This window comes from Nothobranchius furzeri, chromosome 4 (assembly GCF_043380555.1).
Source record: "Nothobranchius furzeri strain GRZ-AD chromosome 4, NfurGRZ-RIMD1, whole genome shotgun sequence".
NCBI classification, from domain to species: Eukaryota; Metazoa; Chordata; class Actinopteri; order Cyprinodontiformes; family Nothobranchiidae; genus Nothobranchius; species Nothobranchius furzeri.
In genome coordinates this window covers 6,421,631-6,444,506 of record NC_091744.1, presented here as the reverse complement: position 1 = coordinate 6,444,506, position 22,876 = coordinate 6,421,631, and the positions used below count along the sequence as shown (strand labels likewise).

Genomic DNA, 22,876 nt, shown 5'->3' with positions numbered 1-22,876 from the left:
ATGGACATTACCGTAACACTGAAACAGATTTCCTTGTCAGCCACAGGGTTGTCAAAGTACTTCATCAGATCGTTCAGCCTGTAGCAAAATGACAATGAGTGAAGAGGTGTGAAACAACGTTTATGATTGGCAAAATTTTTGTAATAGCATTTTGTCCTCATGGGCTCCCGTAGAAGGAAACAGTGTCCAATATGGCATTGCCTAGAGACTTAGACCTGCTCCCATGTATTTTAGACCCACTTTTTATTGTTATATGTAACAAAGAGACTAACATTTTTCAACAACTGGACAACTTTTAATTAATTTTTAATAATCTGGCTGTTTCCAGAGATTATGACAAACTACACATTGTCTCTTTAAGGACAAGTGGTTTGATGAGGATGGGACGATCTAAAAATAAAATAACCTTTGTAAATCTCATTTGAACATCGTCTTGGATTTTGTTTACTGCATTTTGTTTATGTAAAGTAAATAAACTATTTAAATGATGAGTTTTGGCAACACAATTACCGTACTGGGACCTCTCTCTCTCTCTCTCTCTCTCTCTCTCTCTCTCTCTCTCTCTCTCTCTCTCTCTCTCTCTCTCTCTCTCTCTCTCTCTCTCTCTCTCTCTCTCTCTCTCTCTCTCTCTCTCTCTCTCTCTCTCTCTCTCTCTCTCTCTCTCTCTCTCTCTCTCTCTCTCTCCAAATCATATCAGCAGAGAGGAATCATTTGGGCACGAAGACGAGAAAACCAGCAGACCTGCTGGTGACACGTTTAGCTGCTCAGCACCACGGACAGCGACCACATCCCAGCAATTTCCGTCTGTTTATGGACGAAATAAAAAGATTTTACAACCTGGTGTCCAAACGGGGATCAGCTTGTTTGTAACTAACCATTTGGACTTTTCACCTCTTGTCAGAGTAAGCCTAATCTTGATTTGATTTATTGATGTTTTCTCTGATCACGAAAAGTTAAACGTCATCCAGTTGTATAATGTGTGAAACATTTCTGTATGCTACATTTCTAAGTTATTACCGTGGGAGGGTCATCTGTGCGTAAAAGCTGTGCCATGCTTGACGCGCGCAAAGCTTTGGTGTGCGAACTTGGTGTAGGAAAAAATAATAAAGCATTTTAATAATAAGTGTTAATAAAAGTTAAGTGGGTCTAAAAATGGGTCATCAGCCTGGAGTTTGATTATTAAATGTGAAGCTGTGCTTGCGCGCAACATTGGATCCTTTTGGAGATCATGCGTTTTCAGGAGGTGGCATAAATATGTTATTCTAAGTTCTGAGCTTCAATTATTGTTTATTTATTTTGTTTGTTTATTGATAAATATAAAATCTGTTCAACTTTCTCATCGAGCTGCGGACTTTTCATTCCAAAGTAAGCGCGTAAAGAAGTAATTCCAAACCCAGAGGAACAACACCTGCATGTGGACTATACATAATGGATCTTCTGGACCTGAACTGGTCTCCCCTGCCATCAGAACTCAACTCCTCTGGACTCACTGGTCCACCTTTTCTGTTTTTTTACCCTCACCTGTCGAACATCTCCAACGTGTCCGCTCAGAGCGTCCCCTTTCAGGGCAGCAGCACCCTGATGACCGCGGTCATCTCCTTCACCGTCTTCTTGGTGGGTCTTACCGGAAACACGTTGGTCATCTACGTGGTTCTGCGCTACGCCAAGATGAAAACCGTCACCAACATCTACATCCTGAACCTGGCCGTGGCCGACGAGCTCTACATCCTCGGGCTGCCCTTCCTCACCACGCAGAATGTCCTCTCTTATTGGCCCTTCGGTTCCTTTCTCTGCCGCGTGGTCATGACCGCAGACTCCATGAACCAGTTCACGTCCATCTTCTGTCTCACCGTCATGTCCATGGATCGTTATCTGGCGGTAGTCCATCCGATCCGCAGCACCAAGTGGAGACACCCCCGCGTGGCCAAGGTGGTGAGCGCAGCGGTCTGGGCTGTGTCCTTCGTTGTGGTCCTGCCGGTGGTCATCTTCTCTGATGTCCAGGTACCATCTATACGGAGGAGGATTGGTCCACTGGACAAAAAAAAAAAAAAAAGACTTCTGACCTTTTTTTCTCAAAAGTCTGATTTTGACTTCTGAGGAAAAATTTAAATTCTGAAATTAAAGTCAGAATTCTTTTTATTTTCAGCTGCTCTAGTCCTCCAGTAATATGCAGCCACGTTTGTGTCACTGAATAATTACTTAATATAATAAAACAAACTATTATGATAGTTCATTAACATAGTAGTCAATGATTTCACAAACTGTTATTTTATTTTGGCTTTGAATGGGTCATTTTATGACCTTTTGTCTTAAGTTGTAATTATATGGTCATTACAAAACAGGTTTGTGAAGTTATTTCCACTAAGTCCCTCTCAAATGAAGCAATTTCAGCAGTTTTACTTTTGACAGTTTCAGTACCTTCCAGAAGGAGCTGTTTCAGAAAACAAGCTGGTGCTGGCGAAAGCTCTCGCAGGTCATGGGAATCCAAAGGGGTTCGAATGAAACTTAAGAAGTTCAGCTGCCTTCATTCCAACCCCTTTGAAAAGCTCAAGCTGGCCACACTCACCTATTGCCCACTTAGGCTACTATAAGTTGAGAAGCTATGAGATCCAGGGGCTCAGAGTAGAGTTCCTTCAGTAGCAGATCTTTTTAGCACACAAAAGGTGGTTCTATTCTAATTTCTCCATATGTGACATCACAAATGGGACTTTTGACTTGGCTTTTTTTAGGTGCATATTTCCTAAAACCAAACACAGATTGAAACCAGATGGGTGGTTTTATTAATACTTGGAGTGTTTACAGAGGCACAGAGACCCACATGGCAGCATAAAACAATGCAAAGGTGCATATGTTGTTGCCTTTAAATGGTTAATAATTTATGTCATTCACAATCTACTTCTAGGACACATTTAACTCCTGCAACATGATCTGGCCAGAACCAAATAACGTGTGGTCCACAGCCTTCATCATCTACACAGCCATGGTGGGCTTTGTTGGACCTCTGCTCATCATCTGCCTCTGTTACCTCCTCATTGTTGTTAAGGTGAGCGAGAGACTGACGACTCCTGGATAAATTCATTCTTTGCTCATTGAAGTGTCTCAAACACTTCTGGTGTGTTTGCCTTGCAGGTGAAGTCCTCCAGCGCTCGAGTTGGCTTCACCAAACGCAGGCGTTCAGAGCAGAAGGTGACTCGGATGGTTGTAGTCATCGTGGTGGTCTTTGTGCTCTGCTGGCTGCCATTCTTCATCATCAACATGGTCAACCTGGTGGTCATCATCCCTGAGTCCAGCATCACCGCTGGCATCTACTTCTTTGCCGTCATACTGTCTTACGGCAACTCCTGTGCAAACCCGCTGCTCTATGGCTTTCTGTCCGACAACTTCAAGCAGAGCTTCAGAAAGGTTGGTTCAGTAGCATCTCCACCTTAATGACTCTGCTGTAAAATGTAGGTAACATTTCAGTAAGATGTTTCATTTCATTCAATGTAATTTGGACTTTTGGAATGAAATTTTGACACTGTTTCATTGTTTTACTAAATAGCGGCAGCTGAATGCAACGGATTGGACATAAAACCGATGGAAGGGAACCAGTCAGGCTTGTAAAAAGTTTAGATTTTTTGTCCTCAAGTCAAAACGTTGGGCACCATTTGCAAAAATGTACAAAAAATATATATATATTTTGCTGATAAACTATAGAAATGAGTTTCTAATCATGCTGTAGACATGTGGAGTCAATAATTTGGGACTTTAGTGCATCTTTGTTAAAATTTAAATATTCTGCCTAAAACTGTCAATGTTGCGCCCTCTTCAGGTAAAAACTCTGCACTACATTAGAATTTAAATCTGCCATCGCTACTTGGTTAAAGGTACCCTATGAGGTTAGCTGGTACCATTTGATGTTACAATGCTGCTGTGAGACTGTGTGTGCGTATTTGTTTGCGGCTCCGCCCTCTCGGTCTGCCAGGCAACACCTCCTTCTGGCACATTTTTCAAACAGGAAATGGGAGTGGAGTTAGACTCTGTGTTAGGGGTGACTTCCTCTTTAAAATATTGATCAATTTTCCACCTCAAAATGAATTTTTAACGGATGCATTTTGGTTTTCTTGCCTTTAAATTTGTTACGGCATGTCTTTTTCTCTTTTAAGTCCTGCAATTAGTTCAGTGTGGGTAGTCGAACCTAAGCAGACAGTATCTATCTGTGCACCTTTGATTTCATCCAGCTGCTTCAGATGCATCATCAAACCAGCAACTCGCCACCACTGGAAGTTGACCCCGTCATTGCTATATGCTGCATATCTTTATTCTTTATTTGCTGTTTTAAAATTTTTCAATTCATCACTGCGATGTCTCAGACAATCTGACAGAAGCTGATTTAGACACTGCATCTGCTAAAAAAAAGTTGTTCTGGCTGTAAAAATGAAAATGTTTTGGACTTTTCTTTAGGAAGGTGTGTTTTTACATGCATATTTAAAACAAATTCTAATTCTAAATTCAACAAAACAACAAACAGCTTCTGATTCTACCATCCAGTTATACTTGCGACCTCGAGAAACAAAGTTTCAGTTTGAATCTGAATAACTTTGCAATAAATCTAAAATAAATCCAAAAGTGTCTCTAAAAACGCTAAAATAACAGCAAATTATTTTAATTAATTTTATTTGTAATTTTATCAACTTTTCATTGTTCATTTTACAATAATTGCACGTTTGCATGCTGAGCATCATTAGAATGAAAGGTTCGTTAAATAGAAAATTGTTAAATATAAAGTAGTTGGCAATTCCTCAAGGTGAGATCTGTTAAAGTTGAACAAGGCTATTCTTCATCCTTGAGCGTGCAAGCACAAGTAAAAAAAGTCCTCTCAACTTCATTATTTAAACACATCTTGAATTGTTTGAATTATTCTCCTTTGAGGCACCATGGGGGATGTTTAATACAACTCTGGTGCAGAACGACACGCTGGAAGCAAAACTAAAAAATTGCTTTATAAATTACACAATGATTAAAAAATCACAAAAGCACAAAAAGTTTAATTTGTGAACTGACTGGACATTGGCTTTTGACCCAGTATGAGTTATTTATGTTTTTTATTACAATTTTGGTGATTTGAGTAGCTTTTAGATATTTTATTGTAATGGAATGCACCTCATCAACACGCACTAACACTGTATTGGAGCAGGCGGAGGGAGACTTGGGATCTTAGTACACCTTTGTTGTCGCTTGGCTTCCCGGGGCTGGAGGCTAGGAGGGGGAGCTGGCAATCTGGTTGGGGTCTGGGGTGGCGGGTTGCTTTGCTCAGCATTGGGCGGGGGTGCCTGCTCATCATCACCACAGCAGAAAGGGGCGAACTCTGGGAACCGGTGATGGTTCTACCCATTGTGCAGCAGTACCGGGACCAGAGTGAATAGGGGGTGTATGGGGAGCTTGAGTGGGTGTCTAGCATTCATTTTTGTGTATGTGTACGCATGAGGGAGAGAGTGTGTGACTGTCTGTGTATGGCTGTATATGTCAGGTGGGGTCTTGGACTCCTCCCCTCTCCTGGAACTTCTTGTGCTACCACACATCTTCGCCTGCCCTCCCCCTGTCGCATTTGGTGTGGACTGTGGTGCCTTGGTCTGCCTGAGTGTTTGCGGCTCCCGGGTCAGAGGGTTTAAGATTTTTGGAGTCTGCCTGATTAATCCCGGTGGCTGCCTGGGGTGGATCTGAGTCCCCTGGGCTCTGCTGGGTCGCCGGCTGTCAGGTTCAGAGGAGGAGAAGTAGGACCCAAGATGCAGAATACCAGATGACACGAAGCAGGAGCGATTGAAAAAGTAAAATCCTTTATTTAGGATGTAGCCAATTAAATAACGGTGCTGGAAACAAGACTGAGAACTAAACCTAGAGACGTAAAAACAAAACAGAAGCTCATTTAAGAGCACAGGGCGACAGTGCCACAGGAGTTAAGTGCTCGCCCCGTAATCGGAAGGTTGCAGGTTCGAGCCCCGCTCAGTCTGTCGCTGTCGTTGTGTCCTTGGGCAAGACACTTAACCCACGTTGCCTGCTGGTGGTGGTCGGAGGGACAGGTGGCGCCTGTGCTCGGCAGCCTCGCCTCTGTCAGTGCGCCCCAGGGCAGCTGTGGCTACATTGTAGCTCATCTCCACCAGTGTGTGAATGTGTGTGTGAATGGGTGAATGACTGATTGTGTTGTAAAGCGCCTTGGGGGGTTCCAGGGCTCTACAAGGCGCTACATCAAATACAGGCCATTTACCAATTACCATTTACCACAGACCTACTGACAACCAGGGAGGGACCAAAAACAACGCTGACACAAGACAATGGACCCACAAACACTGAGAGACAGGACAGGGCTTTTAAACAGAGAGGGAGGCAATCAGGGGAACAGGTGACAGGTGTGAGGAGTGAAATCTAGAGGGAAGACAGGTGGCATTAATAAACTAAACAGGGGGACCTATAAAACACTGAATAACTAAACCTAAAGACTAAGGGCAAATATAGACAACTAATAACTAGAGGGATGAGGAGGACTAGTACAAAATAAAATAGGAACTACCAGATAGTGACTTTAGGAAATAAGAGGAAAGCCTAGAGAGAACTGGGGAACAATGAGACACAGGAGGAGAACCTGGAGTGAGAACAGGAGGGCGCTGGGGACCAGAGGGGCACAGAACATGACACCGGCGGAGCTGGTCACCCTTGGGTCCCGGGTCGCTGAGTTCCGGGCTCGGACGTCTTGGGGGTGGGAGGCTGCGGGTGGGCCTGTGGGCTTGCCGCTGATATCTCCCGGGACTCTGCTGGCTGCTGGTTGTGGCCCCCCGGGGCAATCCTCTGCACCTCTCGAGGGGGAGCAGGGGCTTTTCTGGTTACAGTCTCCCTGGGGTCCCTGTGCTCTGGGGCAGCTCCTGGATCTCTGGGACTTGGAGCTCCTTCCATCTCCTACACATCTTTGGGGGCAGATCTGTGGCCCCCTCACACTATTGGACGCTCCTATAAAGAAACCTTACATATACAAGCGTGGGTACACACACAGGTGCTCACATGGTGCTCTCATAAGTATGGACTTGGGCATTTTCAACACATGTCTTAAAGCTGTGGTTGGCACTTAATGCACTGTGAGTTATTATCGTGTGCTTGTTCAGTTAAACAATGTTGATTTTATATCTCCTCATCGGGTTGATGCAGTGATAGTTTGCTCCTATGTGTCCCTTTTTTGAAATTTTTTTTGTATGTTTTTCTCCTTCTGCAGGTCTAGAAGCAGACTCTTGTTCATCATTGATTGCTAATTTTTTGTGGACCCCCCCCCCCCCGTCTCTTCCTCTCTTTCACCTCTGTCTCCGTTTCTGGTCGGAATTGTAAAGCATTCAAAAAACAATAACAATAAAGTTTGAAGTATCAGGCGTGACATCAAAGCCGAAGCTTTGATCTTCCACCTGAGAGTAAATCTGTAAGGCTGTCACCAGCATCCAGACATTAATTCTGTTTGCTTCACAGCCAGACAGGACACGGAGCAGGACAGAAATAAAACAACAACTGAGCACTTTCTATGTATGTGCAATTAGCTTTTGGAAAGGTAGTTTATCCCCATTCCAACAAAAACACTGAAATATCATCATAGACCCACTAGGTGCAGCGCACACATTCACACATCAAAATACAAAGAAAAACCCTTGCTCTGGAATTTTCAAATTTGATCAATTTCAGGACAAAGTGAGACAAACGCATGGCAAAAACCAAATTAAAACAGCTCTAATTTATTGTTAAAGCAGCGCAAACAGGATGCAACGTGATTGTTTCTGAAAACATTCAAATGCAGGTTCTCTGTGTGAGGAGTATGAGATGTGCTGCTAATGGTGTAGATGATGGAGAACCCAGCGCTCCACGCACTGAGAAAACCACAGCCCAGGACTGCATCCTGCTGTCACCTCGGAACAAGGTCTGCAACGATCCTCAGAGCAGCCAGGTAAAAACACGGGGTTCATTATGGGGGTGAGGGAAGTGCGCATGGCTAAAACCAGGTGCTTTCAGTGCATACAGGAGAAAACCACACATCTGTCACCTCAGTGAGTTATCAAAGGAAATTTAGAGAAGGAGCAAGTCAGTGGAAGTAAATGCTTTTACTTTATTTCTGCAGCTCAGATTTTTTAGTGGGATAAGATGTTTTATAGGTAAATGAAGGTAAAAACAGCTGTTCTGTTCTTGCTCGGACAGAACCTAGGAGATACAGTTTTTCCAGTGAAGTAGCATTTTAAATTGATGGCTTTATTTCACATACTCACTAACTCACCTGCTCTCAATTTTCTAAACGAAAGATTTAAGATTTGTCATCCAGCATAAAACATGTCTAATTCATGAGACCAGTTTTTAATAAAAATTTGATTTTTGTCTGAAATTGACCTTGAACCAGCATTTATTCATCCCCAAAAAGCCTTATAATTACGTAATGATGAAATATCTTATTTTATCAAAGCTGATTTCACGTCATATCAGCATTAGACACTAAAGATGAGTTTCTGCTAACTTTTACTCTGACTTTTGGCTGAATATATAAAAATATTCTTCATTATGAAACCGTATCAGAGCTAAATCCACTTTTTGAGAATCTAAATATGTAAGTTTAATATCAAATCACTTGTTTTGTGACCTCTTATGCTGAAGTATAAAGACAGCCTGAGGAAAACATGTCCAATCGGATAGTTTGGGTTAATTAGGTCAGATAATGCTTTTTGCTTTTTGGGTTCCATTTTCTTTTGATTTCAACATTTCTGTTATTTTTTTATTTCTTTACTACATTCAGCTTTTTTTAATAATCTTTTTGTCAAAGGTCTCACCCCACCCCACCGGCTCCCCCGCTCTCAAACAACTGGACACCTGAACCGCTCCACACCGACATACCAGCTTCCCTCCTCCCTCCCAGAAGCCACCATGTTTAACGCCACACTGACTTTTAAGATGACCGCCTCCGACCCACCCACCACCACAGCCGTGACCACCTCCTCTGCTGCACCCGCAGATCTACAGGATCAGTAGGAAATGAACTCTGGGTTTTTAAGTGTTTGCAGAAAGGAGAACAAGCAGGTGATGCTCCTGAAGACAAAGTAAAGACAGACTGAAATGCAGAAAAAGAACAAATCTTGGAGTATTTAGAAATCCAGGTTCATCAAAACATTCATGCTTCTGAATATTTTCTCTATCATAAGTGCCTTTTCAAACATTGAAAAAAAAAATCATCAAAACTCCTTAAAAATAGAAGATCTACAATCAGTTTTGGAAATTGGAAAGGCCCAGTTGGATCAAAACATCTACTGACCAAAAGAACACAACAAAACGTCTCACATTTACCAAAAAGGTGACACCCCGAGACTTTTGAGAAAATATTCTGTGGACTGATGAGACAAAACTAGAACCTTCTGGAAGGTGAGTGTCCCATCTAATGTAAAACAAACACTGAAGCATCACGAACATTCTAGCATGGTGGTGGCAGTGAGATGGTTTGGGAGAGCTCTTGTAATGATAGAAACACGATTTCTGCTCCCTAGCAGAACTACCTGTAGAACAACATCTGATCTTTGACCTTAAACAGGATCTTCGTGTTGAAAAAATCAAATAAACCCTCCAGCATGTCTGAATTAAAACTATTCTGTAAAGAAGAAGGGGACAAAACGGTAACCAATTAACACCAATGCTTTTTAAGTTGTTTCCGATTATTATCGGTCATGCAGGCTGAGCATGAATAAAATCTCTTACACATACCTCCTGAATTAGCTTCAGATAGAAAATAGATGGTGAAACTCTAGGATTTCAAAAGCTTTAAAAACCTGACAGATCTACGTCACACTGTCTCTTAACGTTCATGGACTCACCTATCTTGACTTGCGACGGGGAAGGCTGTTGCTGGTTTAGAGTCCAGGAAACAGCAGAGAATCTCTCGGCTAGTAGCTAACCGCAACTCCACCACATGGCAGAACTCCTCCAGGCTTATGATTTTTGTGGGGATAAAATATCAACGTTATAAGCAAACAGAGTTAGTGATAGAGTCGTGTTGCTGTTATCCAATCAGAAACGAGATGTCCAAATATCAGGAAATAAAATAAAAATAAGACTCCAAATCCTGTCGTCTGAACCTTCTCCTCCAGCTGACAAGTACTTCCTGATTCAGGCTCATCTGAGCTTTTTTCCCCCCGGAGTACAACTCACAAGTTATTCATTCCTACTAGAGACCACTGCAAATGTATTGATTAAACAAGTGTTCAACTCCTTTAAGAACTATGGGTGAATAATTGTTTACAGCACCGTGTGAAGCAGCTTTTTGCTTCCTGTGTTTTCCAGTCTCTTTGTATCTAAACAGTAGACGTGATGTCTGTTTGAGACGTGCTGGTAAATACATTTGGCCTTTGTGATGCTGATCCCACTTAAGCTCTCATGGATCACATATCTCATGACCGAGATGAAGAGGAGGATTATGGGGCTATAGCATACGCCTATTTATGATTGGCTGGTGTGTGCTGTTTGAGTTTGTTTGTGGCTCTGCAACATCAAGCTGTTTCAAAAAGATCTGAACCAAAATGTATAATATAAGAAATCTAAACGTGTTTATTATATTCATGTTTTGTGCCATCATACCTTTTTTTTTTATTATCGTATCATTAAAAAAACCCACCAATATTTCCTCGATAGAAAAACTTGATGAATCTAAACATTAAAAACTAAATATAATAAATGGTTACATTATATGAATGTGGAGGGCTTTTGGTGCCTTTCTGGTCACATTTGTGCCTGAAAGGAAATAAATGTTCTGAGTAATTTTGGAGGAGGTGACTGACGAAAACTAAGAGAGGTGAAAAAAAAATATCAACCCTGTTTATTATGAAGGCTTTTAAAATGCTTTTTGATATTTGTTGTTGTTTAAATGTGCCAGTTGTCTTTGGACTAAAATGGTGTTATTAAAATCTGATCACGTCGTTTTGTTGTTTGAAGAAGCCTCAGACTGAAAATGATTCTTTGTTGCATGATGATGTCAGACACTAATTTGCATATTGAAGAGAAATCATATACGTATCTTTTAGCATTAGGTTTGACAAACACAATGTCTAGTTTTAACCATCAGGATGGGCAATTATGAGCCCCAACAATATGCCATATAGATGCTCAAAGAACAGCTTCAAATTAGAAATACACAGTATTCTACTAACCCTTTAACCACGAGACAAAACTAACTGGTGAAAAACCTGCAAAACTTTACAAAAAAAAAATCATAATATTAAAATGTGCATTTTACAATTCTTACTGTCTTAAGGGAATAAAAACAAAATGTATTTTGAAAGATATTAACAATAGCATTTTTTGTAAGTTTACAACTATTTTTTACTCGTCCTCTGTTTAATTCTGCACAGAGAGACTCACAGGCAGAGAGGGACTTGAGGGGCGGGACTAGGCAGAGCAAAAATAACCAATCAGAAAAATGACAGAAATACTGACTGTACGGCGCGACGCTGTAGTTTTTTTAGCTGTAGTAATAAAAGGCGTCTGGCAACGGTGCAAACATCTTCTATTCTTTTTTTAGAAGAAAAATTATACTTGTTGTTGTTTTAAAGACGTGTCCAAGTCATTTAGAACAGAGGAAAGAGCCGCAGCGAACTCCGGTTCAGTCGCCATGTTCGACAAACTCGGCGTTGTGGTGTGTGACGTACGTTACTCAGCGCTGATTGGCTCGGTTAGAATTCTCAGGGGGTGGGGTTATTTGAATAGGAGAGTTCCCAGACCCTGTCTCTGAGCAGAATTAAACATAGGAGGAGTCTGGCAGGCCAGGCTAGTGAAAATACAGAAAACACCTAAAAGGAAAGTACTCAAGTAAAATGACGCTTCAGTTTGATCTTGTGTCCTAAAACAATTTCTTCCTCAAAAAGGTATTTTGTGCAACAGAGCAAACAAGAGGTAATTTTCTATCCCTCTGAAAGGTGGTAGTGGATAATATTTAAAAGCAAGGACGTACATTTAGGAAATAAACCAAAATAAAATGTGCATTTATCACCCACAGCATCAGATCCATGCTTCCACTTGTTCTTGTACCGCAGTGACTGAGGGGCTAAATCATTCAAAACTGTTTTACAAATTCAATCACAGAAAAATGTGGAAAAAAAATGACTGAATATTTTCTAAAGAAGATAGTTAAGAAATTATGGATTTAAAGCAGATTTAATTAGAATTTAAAGCATTTCAGGCAGATTTCAAGGAGAGTAGAATACATCTGGAACTGAAATGAACCCAAAAGTATATCATTTGCAAATTTAATGATTATTTTTATACAACATTGTGAAATGTCTGTGTCTGCAGCATCACCCATTTCTAACCTCCACCGTTTTCCAGGTTACCTCTCCTCATCCTCTGCAGGAAACAAGATTTCAGGAAGAGCGGGACCTTTCCACTTGCTAACAAACCAACTCCTCCCACACATGACCACAAACACCTTCACACACACGGACACGTCTTTAGTTTGTGTGGATGAAGAATTTCTGTCCATCTCCGCAGCAACACCCTGCAGTGAAGCCATCACACAGCCTGAGGGTTAACCTTAGCAGGCTGTCAAACAACATCAATATCCCGTGGGCACGTGTGTGTTTGCGTGTGTGTGTGCGTGTGAGAAGGAAAACAGGAGAAAATAGCTTCTTTCTCCTTGGCTAAACAGGATCAGAAATGTGACCAAACATTAGCAAGTTCACTTAAATAGGAAATTAAAGGAAATGTCTGAGATTCTTCCCTTCTGTTACAAATGATCAGAGAAAATATAAAACATCACAAAACTGGCAGCAGAGCGGATGAAGTGGACCAGTCCAAGCAGACTCTCCTCAGAAATGAGCCAGACCTACTCGCATCTTTTTATCGCAAATGAAAAATATGGAAAAGTTACAACAGCTTTACAAAATGTTGTCTTTGTCTTTATTTTGAACATGCATACATACACATAGTAATACACACAACATAAGTAACTTCTCCTTCTCGTTTTTTTTACACATGCTCAAAAGGGAGTAGGAAGAAGCATCAGCTTATTTAATCCCACCCCTTTCTCAACATCAAATAACTAATAGTTATTTAATGTTGTCTGGTAGTTTTTGGCAAGTTGCTTTGCAACATATTCACACAAATGGCACATGGTTTATCACGATCGTATCATAAATACAAACATTTTGTGTTTAGGCACACATTTTTGGACCTTCTTCTTCCTTGTATTTGGTAAACATCATGAGTTGAAGCCTTTTTTTAAACAGCATCACGTTTGAACATTGCCTCAGTTCATCACTCATTCTGTTCCACAGTTTCACACCGCACACAGACACACTAAAAGTTTTTAATGTTTGAATTTTAGCTCCCCTCTTAACTTCCATCCTTCAGTTCTTTTTAAAACACAGAAAAGGTTTAATTACTTGCAACATTTCGTCTGCGGCTGCAAACGTCATCAGGCTGACGCCGATGGTGGCGTCACTTCCTTCGTTTATCCGCGGGCAGCAGAGGACGTTGTCGCCCTCTGCTGCCCGCTCTCCCCTCTCCGATGACGCAGTCCCATGTGCGATCCAACGAGTAAACTCCAGCTGTGTTGATGGAAATCAATCTGTCTGTACACGACAGATTGATTTCCATCATTTTTCCGGACAAGAGGGTGGCAGGCCTCGATATTATTACCGCCCACCAGGATACTTTTGGATTTGAGGAAGGAGAAAACCAGTTCTTCCACGGAGCTGGCGGACTCCGCGCTGGTATCCTCCCCCGTCAGCGGTCGCCGCCTGAGCGTATGACCGGGGGTTTAACGTGAAGCCCGGTGATGACCACATCGTTGATCCTGGTGTACTGCTCCAGGTCAGCTACCCTGCTCTCCAGGAACGCCAGACGCCGATCTTTTTCAGCGTTTTGGATGCGGAGAGCTTTAACCTCCTCTACCAGGTTCAGGATGGCCTTCTGTTGCAGTTTGACAACTGTCATCTCCTCCGACAAAAAGTCCAGCGACTTCTTAATATCATCCCCTTCCTCGGCTGTCAGGGCTTTTTTCGATCCCATTAAAAGAAGGTATTTTCATGTTAGCTTATTCTCCGAACAAACCTAATTATTTCCTTACTGCCACGCAGGTTGAAGTGAGCCGACAGGACGCCCTTAATTGGTCCTTTAAAAGAATCAAACCCCAAAAGGTCAAATTCTAACAGGATTTGGGGGTGTGAGGTTAAATCTTTTGTTATTTTATACTTACGTATTGTAATCACACAATGTCCGTCTTTCTATCAGAGCGCCCCAGGGCAGCTGTGGCAAAGCAAGAATTTGGTCTAGTTCACTAGGCTACCACATTCCAGCTGTGAGGGGCAGAATGTGAAAAAATCCAGGAAATCCCATTGTACAGTTTTAAAGAATTTATTTGTATAACGATGGTTTGTGTAATGATGCAGAGTGTGTTGCACCTACAAACAAACAAGAACTCTAGCCCTCACAGACCTGTTACTACTTCTTTAAAGCCCCGATCTCCTGATCACGTGACGTGTGACACACGGATGAAAATCAACTGTAGAGCCGTGATGTTTACTCTCAAGGTGGGCGAGCTCATTCCCAGGCCTGCCCCGTTAAAAAACGCCATTGACGACTTCAGTCAATGGCAGCAAGCGGTTGGATTTAGAATGACGACTTTAATCGTCAATGGCAGTGAATGAGTTAAGAGAGGGGGGGACCACAGTAACAAAGGTTAATAATGGTAAAAAAAACTAGTAGTAGTAGTAGTATTGAGTATTGAGTTGAACTTCTGTCATTGATGAAATATTTATTTTTCTCACCATTATATAAATAAATTATTTAACAATCATATCAAATCCAATATGGGGCAATCAGAGGCTGCCCTCCTGTATCTGGTCAGAAGAAAATAAAAGAGACATTTGACAAATAAAAAAAAAATCTGCTAAAATATCTGTAGTTGTGCGTTATATGTCTCCCTGTTTTTTATGGGGACATATCATGGAGAATCCACTCGTTGGAACTTTTTACCATGTTAAATTGTCATTTCCTCATGATCCCAAACCCGTTCTGGCTGAATTCATACATTTTCCTGCCTCAGCTTCAATTTAGTTGATGTAAAGGTTTTTCCTAGCCTGGCAAGCCAGACTAAATAAATGTATTATTTAGTCTGGCCACGCTCCATTGACGGCTCTCGGTTGTGGGGCGGGTTCTACCGTTGTCTTTCAAATGATCTCCGCATGCTATTGGACAATGAATGTGACATACTCTTGTTTCACTCTGTTGCATCATCCCACCCACCAGGCATATAGAGTGCCCTGATTGGCCCACAAAGCGGATAAAGCTCTGTGATTTGTTCACTAAGCAGATAGGGCACTATGATTGGCCTACCATTATGGACCAATCACAGCTCTTTATGTGTTTGAAACCTCTCTAGAGAGCTGTGATTGGCTAGCCAGAGTCCTGGTAGGAGCTGCTGAGGTTCCAATGGAGCATGCCTAGACCATTCTTTGCAAAGCAAGAATTTGGTCTAGTTCACTAGGCTAGGTTTTTCCTGCATCCAGTAGAAAGTAGTTCTCATTAGTGCCACTGCCAATGGTAATCTTTTATTATATATTGTGCATACCTTTGCTCTAAAAGTTTTATAATAGCATGATATGAAACCTTTAATCTTTTAGAGTGATCGACTCTTCAGATTTCTTTGATTGTTTTACGTTTTTTCTGCTACATTCTGTTTTCTTTAACCCTTCCATCTCTTTCCATGGATTTCCCTCTTTCAGACTTTACTCCCCTTCTCTTTTTTGCAGACCCCTCCTATACTCTCCCCCCTTCTTCCTGTAGTCCTACAATAACACAGACAGAGGCCTCAATAAGTGCTGTTTTCCTGACTGGCTGGAGGACCTTCCCCATAACCAAACAGGAGCCCAGCTCACTTTACCTTCACCCAGCCTGGACCTGACCAGTCCAGACTGGACTAGAAAAAAATACAAAAATCATCACCTTTTGCATTAAGAGCTGCAACTTAGAAAGACCAGTTAAGCACCTTGTGATTTTTAGAGGCACTATATAAAAAAACGTTCTTCTTCATCTTCTTTTTCTCATGACTCATTTTCTCAATCGCTTTCTTGCCGGTAGGGCTGTGGGGAGCGGGTGTGTAACTTATTATTTACTGAGGAAAAGGTTTTTCTGTTCAACATCAGACTCCCAAAATCCAAATTAGGCCCGTATAATCAACAATACTGCCAAGCGCCCCCAATTGCTGAGGAGTGATCTTGGAGAACCACCGTTAGTATCCAGGAAACAGCAGAGAACGTGTCGACTGGTAGAGGCTAACCGTTAGCATTACCGACTCCACCACACAGTAGAAATCCTTTAGGCTTGTGTTATATGTGGAGAAAAAACATCAATGTTGCAATATGGGGTCAGTGGTAGAGTTGTGTTGCTGTTAGCCAATCAGATGTGAGATGTCTCCAAATGTCAGGAAGTGAGCATCCAAATCCTGCCATCTGCTAGATTCTGGAACAGGTGCACCAGGGCGTTATGTACCGGGAATTCATTCCTACTAGAGACCGCTGCAAATGAATTGATTAAACGAGTGGGCCACACCTTTACAATAATGTTACTTTATAGTTAACTGTTGCTTTCTGAGACTTACAGAAAACAATCCTAATATGTGTTTTAACCAGAATAATAAAACTTAGTAAATTTGGCACAATCCATCCATCCATCCTCTTTTGCTTATCTTGTTGCGGGGACAGCAGCCTGTGGTGAGAGGTTCAGACTTCCCTCTCCCCGGCCACATGGGCCAGCTCCTCTGGGAGATGGATGGATGGATGGGTGGAGTTTTACAAAGGTTTCATGTTTATTGTGTGTTTTTTATTCATTTATTATGATGATGTAAAAACATTGGGGACCATCAGGGTTGACACAAGTGCAAAACAAGGACATACATGAAGGAAAGAATCCTTCACGCTGTGTTTCAAAACTGGACTGAAACGTTCTCTACATTCCTTCTCTCGCTCACGTGCATTTTGCTTCTAAATCTTTAGTCAACTGAAGCCAGAGAAGATAGAACAGAGGAATATTTTTGATTCCTCCTGAGCTCCAGATGCCTGCAGGGAGAACTGATGGACTCAGCCAAATCAAATACCCAGGAAACGCCTCAAACACGTGCCATACGCAGCTTCAGGAAATACTGCAGGGAGAAAAAGTGAAGGCAGTGAAGAGGAAAACTTGCCTCTGAAAAACGGCCTCTCACTTTTGTCCTATTTTCAGCTGTCGCTGTAGTTGATCCTTCTCTAGGAGCTTGAGGTAAGGTAGCTTGAGCAGGGGAGGGATGCGTGTGGCCAGCTCTTGCTTGAATGTGAATGACTGTGTCAGAACCAGAACCTGGAGTGAATCGGACCCAAGAATTCAGCCAATACCAGAATGAAGCAGTAATAGTTTTTTTATTGGTGAGGATTTATTGCTCTGTCCCAGATGCCGAGCACAGGAACTGTTTGCTGGACTGCTGAGAGTTCCCTGACGAGCAGCACTGGAACATAAACAGAGCAGATGGTTAGCAATCTCTCACCATGGGGGGGCAACCAGGGGGGCGTGGTCATGAGTACAGTCCAGGTGGGTGTAGCATCATGAATGTCCTGTTTTTGACCTAAAGGTCATGATCTGCTGCGTCTGCTCGAGCAGAGACATAAAGTCTCTGACACAGGCCTAATCTACATGAGATAGTGGCCAAGGTCTTTCATGCACTCTGCTCATCTGAACTGCTTCACCTATTACAGCTCAAGACGAAGACAAAGATCTCTCTTGATAAACACATAATCAACAACTTTGTTGTTACCAATAATAATGTGAGCCCAATGTTCAATCAATCTGTGAAATGACAATGTTATTACTTGATATTATAATCCTGTGATCAGTAGTATTTTTCAAGTAATTATAATCTTGGGCATTTGCACTAGACACTGATTTCACAGAGTAATGCTAAAGTCACATGACACATTTCCTTTTGTCTGATCCAATCAGAACCTTCGTTTCTGGCGCGAGACATGGTTATCTGTGGTGTTTGTATAAACCCTCTTTTGCGTGTCAAATTCTGATTCGCCAGTAAACCAAAATATGACAATTATAAAACTATTCCACGCCACCTTTTTTTAGTTCAAAGCGTTCTAGAGAAGCCTCGGACAGGCCATCCGGACTTCCCCATCAGCCAAAAAGAACCTTGACGAGCTGGATAAAATCTGTTGCAAGTTACACCCGACCGCATCGGTTCCTTCAGAATAAAAGCAGAACCTCACGACCCCTTCAGGGTCTCGCTGACGCCAATGATAACCTGTCGTGACCTGGAAGAATTCCAAGACTAGTTTGGTCGGCACCGCTGCTTTTCTACCGGCTTCGGTTCCAAGGAGGGTCCAAGAGGACCTCGACATCCTGGATCTAAACGGAGGCTTGCCCTGGGTACATAGACCGACAGATGGCGTCTCATGTGTGTTATAAATCTCCAACTATAGTTTAGAGCGAAACATTCACTCCCAATCAGAACTAAATGCTTCTCCGGATCCGTTGGTTCTGATAACAACATTCCACACATACACCATCATCTCACATCTCATTCCACCTAGTCCATCAGTACACAGAGTGTTTAAAGTTAGTCTTGTTTAAATTGTGTAGAAATAAATGTCTTAACTATTATAGACCTGACTCTCTTTCTTTCCTCGGAGTTAATACAAAGTGTCAAGTAATCCCTGCACCTTTGGGCACCAAAACGACAGAAATGAAATGGCTTGATCCGTGACACATGGAACGTGGGGTGGACGCGCAGGGCGTGTGGGAGGTGGAGGCGAACAGCAACAGGATTAATGACTTTGGAAATGGGCAAGGGACCAATAAATCTCGGGGCAAGCTTACGACGACTCTCCACCTTGAGAGGGAGTTCCTTGGTAGAGAGCCACACCCTCTGCCCCTCCTGGTAGGCTGGTGCCGGGGCGGCAGTTTGCACTGCAGGAGTACACAGCAGTGGAACGTAGTAGAGCCCTCCAGGCCGTTCTCCACACACGTTGGCAACGCTGGGCTGCTGCATGAGCAGAGGGGACGGTGGCCTCCTTCTCCTGAAGGGAAAAAACAGGAGGCTGGTAGCCATAAACAACATAAGGGAGAGAGATTGGTGGAGAAAGAAGGCAAACAGTTAAGGGCATATTCAATCCATGGCAGGTTCTCAGACCACTTTGATGGATCCCGTTGACAGAGGCCTCTGAGTTTGGTTTCGATCTTCTGATTTGCCCTTTCAGCCTGTCCGTCCGTCTGGGGATGAAAATCAGAAGACAGACTGCGATTGATGCCAAGCAGATTGTTGAACTCACCCCAAAACTTTGAAATGAACTGAGGGCCTCGATCTGAAACAATGTCACATGGCAGACCGTGTAGATGGAAAACCTCCCGAGCTATGACAGTACTCAATTCCTTGGCAGTGGGGAGCTTTTTGAGGGGAACAAGGTGAGTCATTTTTGAAAAACGGTCGACAATAGTGAGCAAAACAGAATATGAGTTGGACTCTGGCAAACCTGTGGAAAAATCCATTGCGACATGGGACCATGGTCTGTGGGGTACAGGCAGTGGTCTGAGTAACCCAGCCGGAGGTCTCCTGGAGGGTTTGGATTGGGCACAAATGTGGCAAGCAGTGACAAACTCCTTGACATCGCGAGTTAGGGTACACCACCAGAAAAGTCTCAGAACCATTGACATAATTTTATCTCCATCTTGAGGTTAAAACTCTGCTCCACATTTATGTAGAACCAGCTGTGGCTGATGGCTTAGCTGAAAAAAGTGACGTTATCAGCAAAGTACTACGTGGCTGCACCGCACTGGTCTTCAGGTGAGGCAGCCGCACCTCCAGGCTCAGCCACTCACCTGCCAATATGACACTTGGAGCGCTTGGAGCCGTTCGCCTTCTTGAAAAAAAAAGCCCTCCTGCCCTTTTTCATCTAATGATCACGTTTAACAGGAAATCCTCCAGAATGCTGCAGAATCTGTTTGCTTTTCTCCTGAGCGATAAGTCTTGTGTGAGTGCGTGCTAGCGTGAAAGCGCGAGTGCACACGCGCTCGTTATTAACTCGTTTTTGGATTGAGAAACTCCGACAGCACCGGCCGGGGGGTTGAGGGGGGTGCGGTCTACCTCAGTGCCGCTCTCTCGGTCTGCCAGGAGACGCCTCTTTCAGAAGCGTTTCCCTAGCAGGAAGTGTGGATGAAATACATCTCCACCCAGGCATTGACCCTCACTTTAATGAGTTTAATGATTGCATATATTTCCTGCTCCTCTGCCCTGAAAGTGGAATTACAACTCTTGAAAAACTAACCTGCAGCAGCCTGCTGTAGCTAGCGCTACCAACAAGCTAATGCTAACATGAGCCAGACTGTTGGACAAGTAATAGTTTTACTTACAAGACCAGTAGCAACAAAGCGAGGTCACCATCAGTCTGTGATTTTGTAGCCTCCTTTAGCGCCCTCAAACTAATGTAGGCTGCACTGATGTTCACTCTGGTTTTAGCTCTTTGCTTCGCCTCCAGAGACATCACTTGCTTACTTTTACTTCCAGGCGCCACCATGCCCAACAAAAAAGCTAACTTCTGAATCACACATATGTTGTACTTTAATTTAAATGAAAAGTAAGGCTGTGTGTTTCCACCATGCCAGTCACAAACTTTGAGATTTATCAGCTTGTAAATGTTTGTAATTAGCATGACTACAAATCGACATGTAACGAACCAGACACGGAGAAAAACAGAGGGATTGGCTGTAAGTTCAGCGAACTTTAAATCTTTCCTTCAGGAGGAAAGAGCCACCATAAATCTGGCCATTTGTTAAGAAGCTGCTGCGCTAGGGAGCAGAGTTTCTGTGGTGACGTCATATATGAAGCGCATTTGTAGTCCTGGACTTATTTTCACACAAAACCTAAAATACCCCCATTTGAAAATCTTGGTATCAAAATGTGTATTTAAAATTCACGGACATCATATGTGAAATCCATGGCACATAACAAGCGGATTTAGAAATGAGCCTTTTTAGCGCTATTGACTTCATTCATTTTTACGTTCTTTCGGGGTCACATGGTCACCCATGGCGAAGTATGGGTGTGACTAAGGCTCCCTTTAGAGGGCCTGCCCGCTCCACAAAACTATCCAGTGTGATTATTGGTCAGCAGAGGGCTGCAGGGTGGTGTCATGTGAAAATGGTCAAGTTTCATATTTTAAATGCTTAAATGTCAAAGCTTTATCTTAAAGTTAAAAGAAAACTATTTAGTGTTACTTTAAAATGAGATAACTCACAGTTAATGAATGATTTTGTTTGGTTTAGATCACATATGTCAGACTCAAGGCCCGCGGGCCAGATGCGGCCCGCGGAGCATTTTGATGTGGCCCGCGAGATAAATATCAAAAATATATTAAAACTGGCCCGCTGGCCGATTTTACCGCAAAGACTTCAACTTCCATGATGCTTTGCGGCGTCAGCGCGGAGCCGACGCACCCCCTCCTTTGTGCTTTTTCCAGCTCCTGCTGCCGGTGTCTGCAGCTTCGCTGTCTCGGACAAACTACACTCCTCTCACTCAGCGCCGAGTTCACTCAGCTATTTTCTGACGTTGAAGCCCAGAAACGGAGATTCTAGCCGCTCAGTAATGTGTTCACGACTGAAAGAGAAAGTTTTCCAACTAACGTCCAGACAGAGCCGATATAACTCCAGCGAACAGCGACACGCTCAAACCAGCATGACTCTGTGGTTGCAGTAGTTGTGTTTCCTCCCCGACACACAACAACTGGTCAAGCTGCTCAGACATGTTCAGCAGCACAAACCTATGTGAGCACCTGTTGTCATCTAATGTTGTCATTATTATGATGAAGATGAACAAAACAACAGGAGTCTCCTCCTCAGCTCAGAGCTCCTCAACCCCATGATGCAGGTATCTGGCTGGAACAGGTGAGTATCACAGTAAACCAGTGGAGCAAACTGAACTTTAAATATGTTGGTTTTATGCTCTTTTTCTGCTCCAAAACATGAAAGTTAACAGGTGAGATGTTGCATTTTCATTTAAGATAAAATGATATTTTTATTTTGTTGTTGGCCCGTGAGAAAAGATTTAACCTACAGTAAACAGGAAGTGGAAAGGATGCAGATAGATGAATAGAAAATCCCTTTATTGTTCCTCAGTGGGGAAAGCTAGACGTCACAGCAGCGATGACACGTATTACAGGAGAAAAAAAGGAGAATAAAAATAAGAAAAATGAATAAACAAGAAAACATAAATCCTGAATAGATTTTAAAAATGCTGATTATATCACAAGTAATGAATACCACTGATGCCTTTTATTTAAAACTTACTTGCTCGTGTGTAATTTGGTTATTCCACATTCAGTGTTAATGCAGAAATAAGTTTGTTTCCAAATTTAAAGGTTCAAAATTGCATATATGTTGATAAAGAAAATGTGCAAATTTGCCATCACTTTTTCAAAAATATTAAGTTTGGCCCTCGACTCCGTCCCAGTGAGTTTGAGTTTGACACCCCTGGTTTAGATGGCTCAATTAACTGTAGCCTATCATTTGAAAACTACTTTTTATTTACTCAGGAACATTATTTTATCATCATAAATACTAAAGTGTGACAAAACTGAGAAAACTTCAATACAAAGTTCTTGTTCTCATATTTGGTTTATTATTGTGGACTTTCCTGTTTGTTATCGTTCTCTGCTGGCTGAGGTGCCAGTAGGACTGAGGAGCGCCAGGTCCCAGCGGTAGTTTGGAGAACTGCATGAAGCTGGAAGGAGGAGGAGAGAGGAAGTTCTCCATGAACTTTTTTTCCTCTTTAGTTCGGAGACGTTCCGTTAGATTTCCAGAGGAGGGGGGCTGTGATCGA

General features: G+C 42.5%; 1 protein-coding gene across 1 annotated transcript; it reads left to right on the top strand.

Moving 5' to 3' along the window:
• Window positions 1-643: 643 nt before the first annotated feature.
• LOC107390266 (somatostatin-like receptor F_48D10.1) lies at window positions 644-10,951 on the top strand. Its single transcript, XM_015966886.3, is given in 6 exon segments — window positions 644-2,001; window positions 2,903-3,043; window positions 3,130-3,402; window positions 7,808-7,954; window positions 8,816-8,837; window positions 8,840-10,951. Coding segments are annotated over 6 exon segments (1,338 nt in total). The 5' UTR covers window positions 644-1,428; the 3' UTR covers window positions 9,022-10,951.
• Window positions 10,952-22,876: the final 11,925 nt, after the last annotated feature.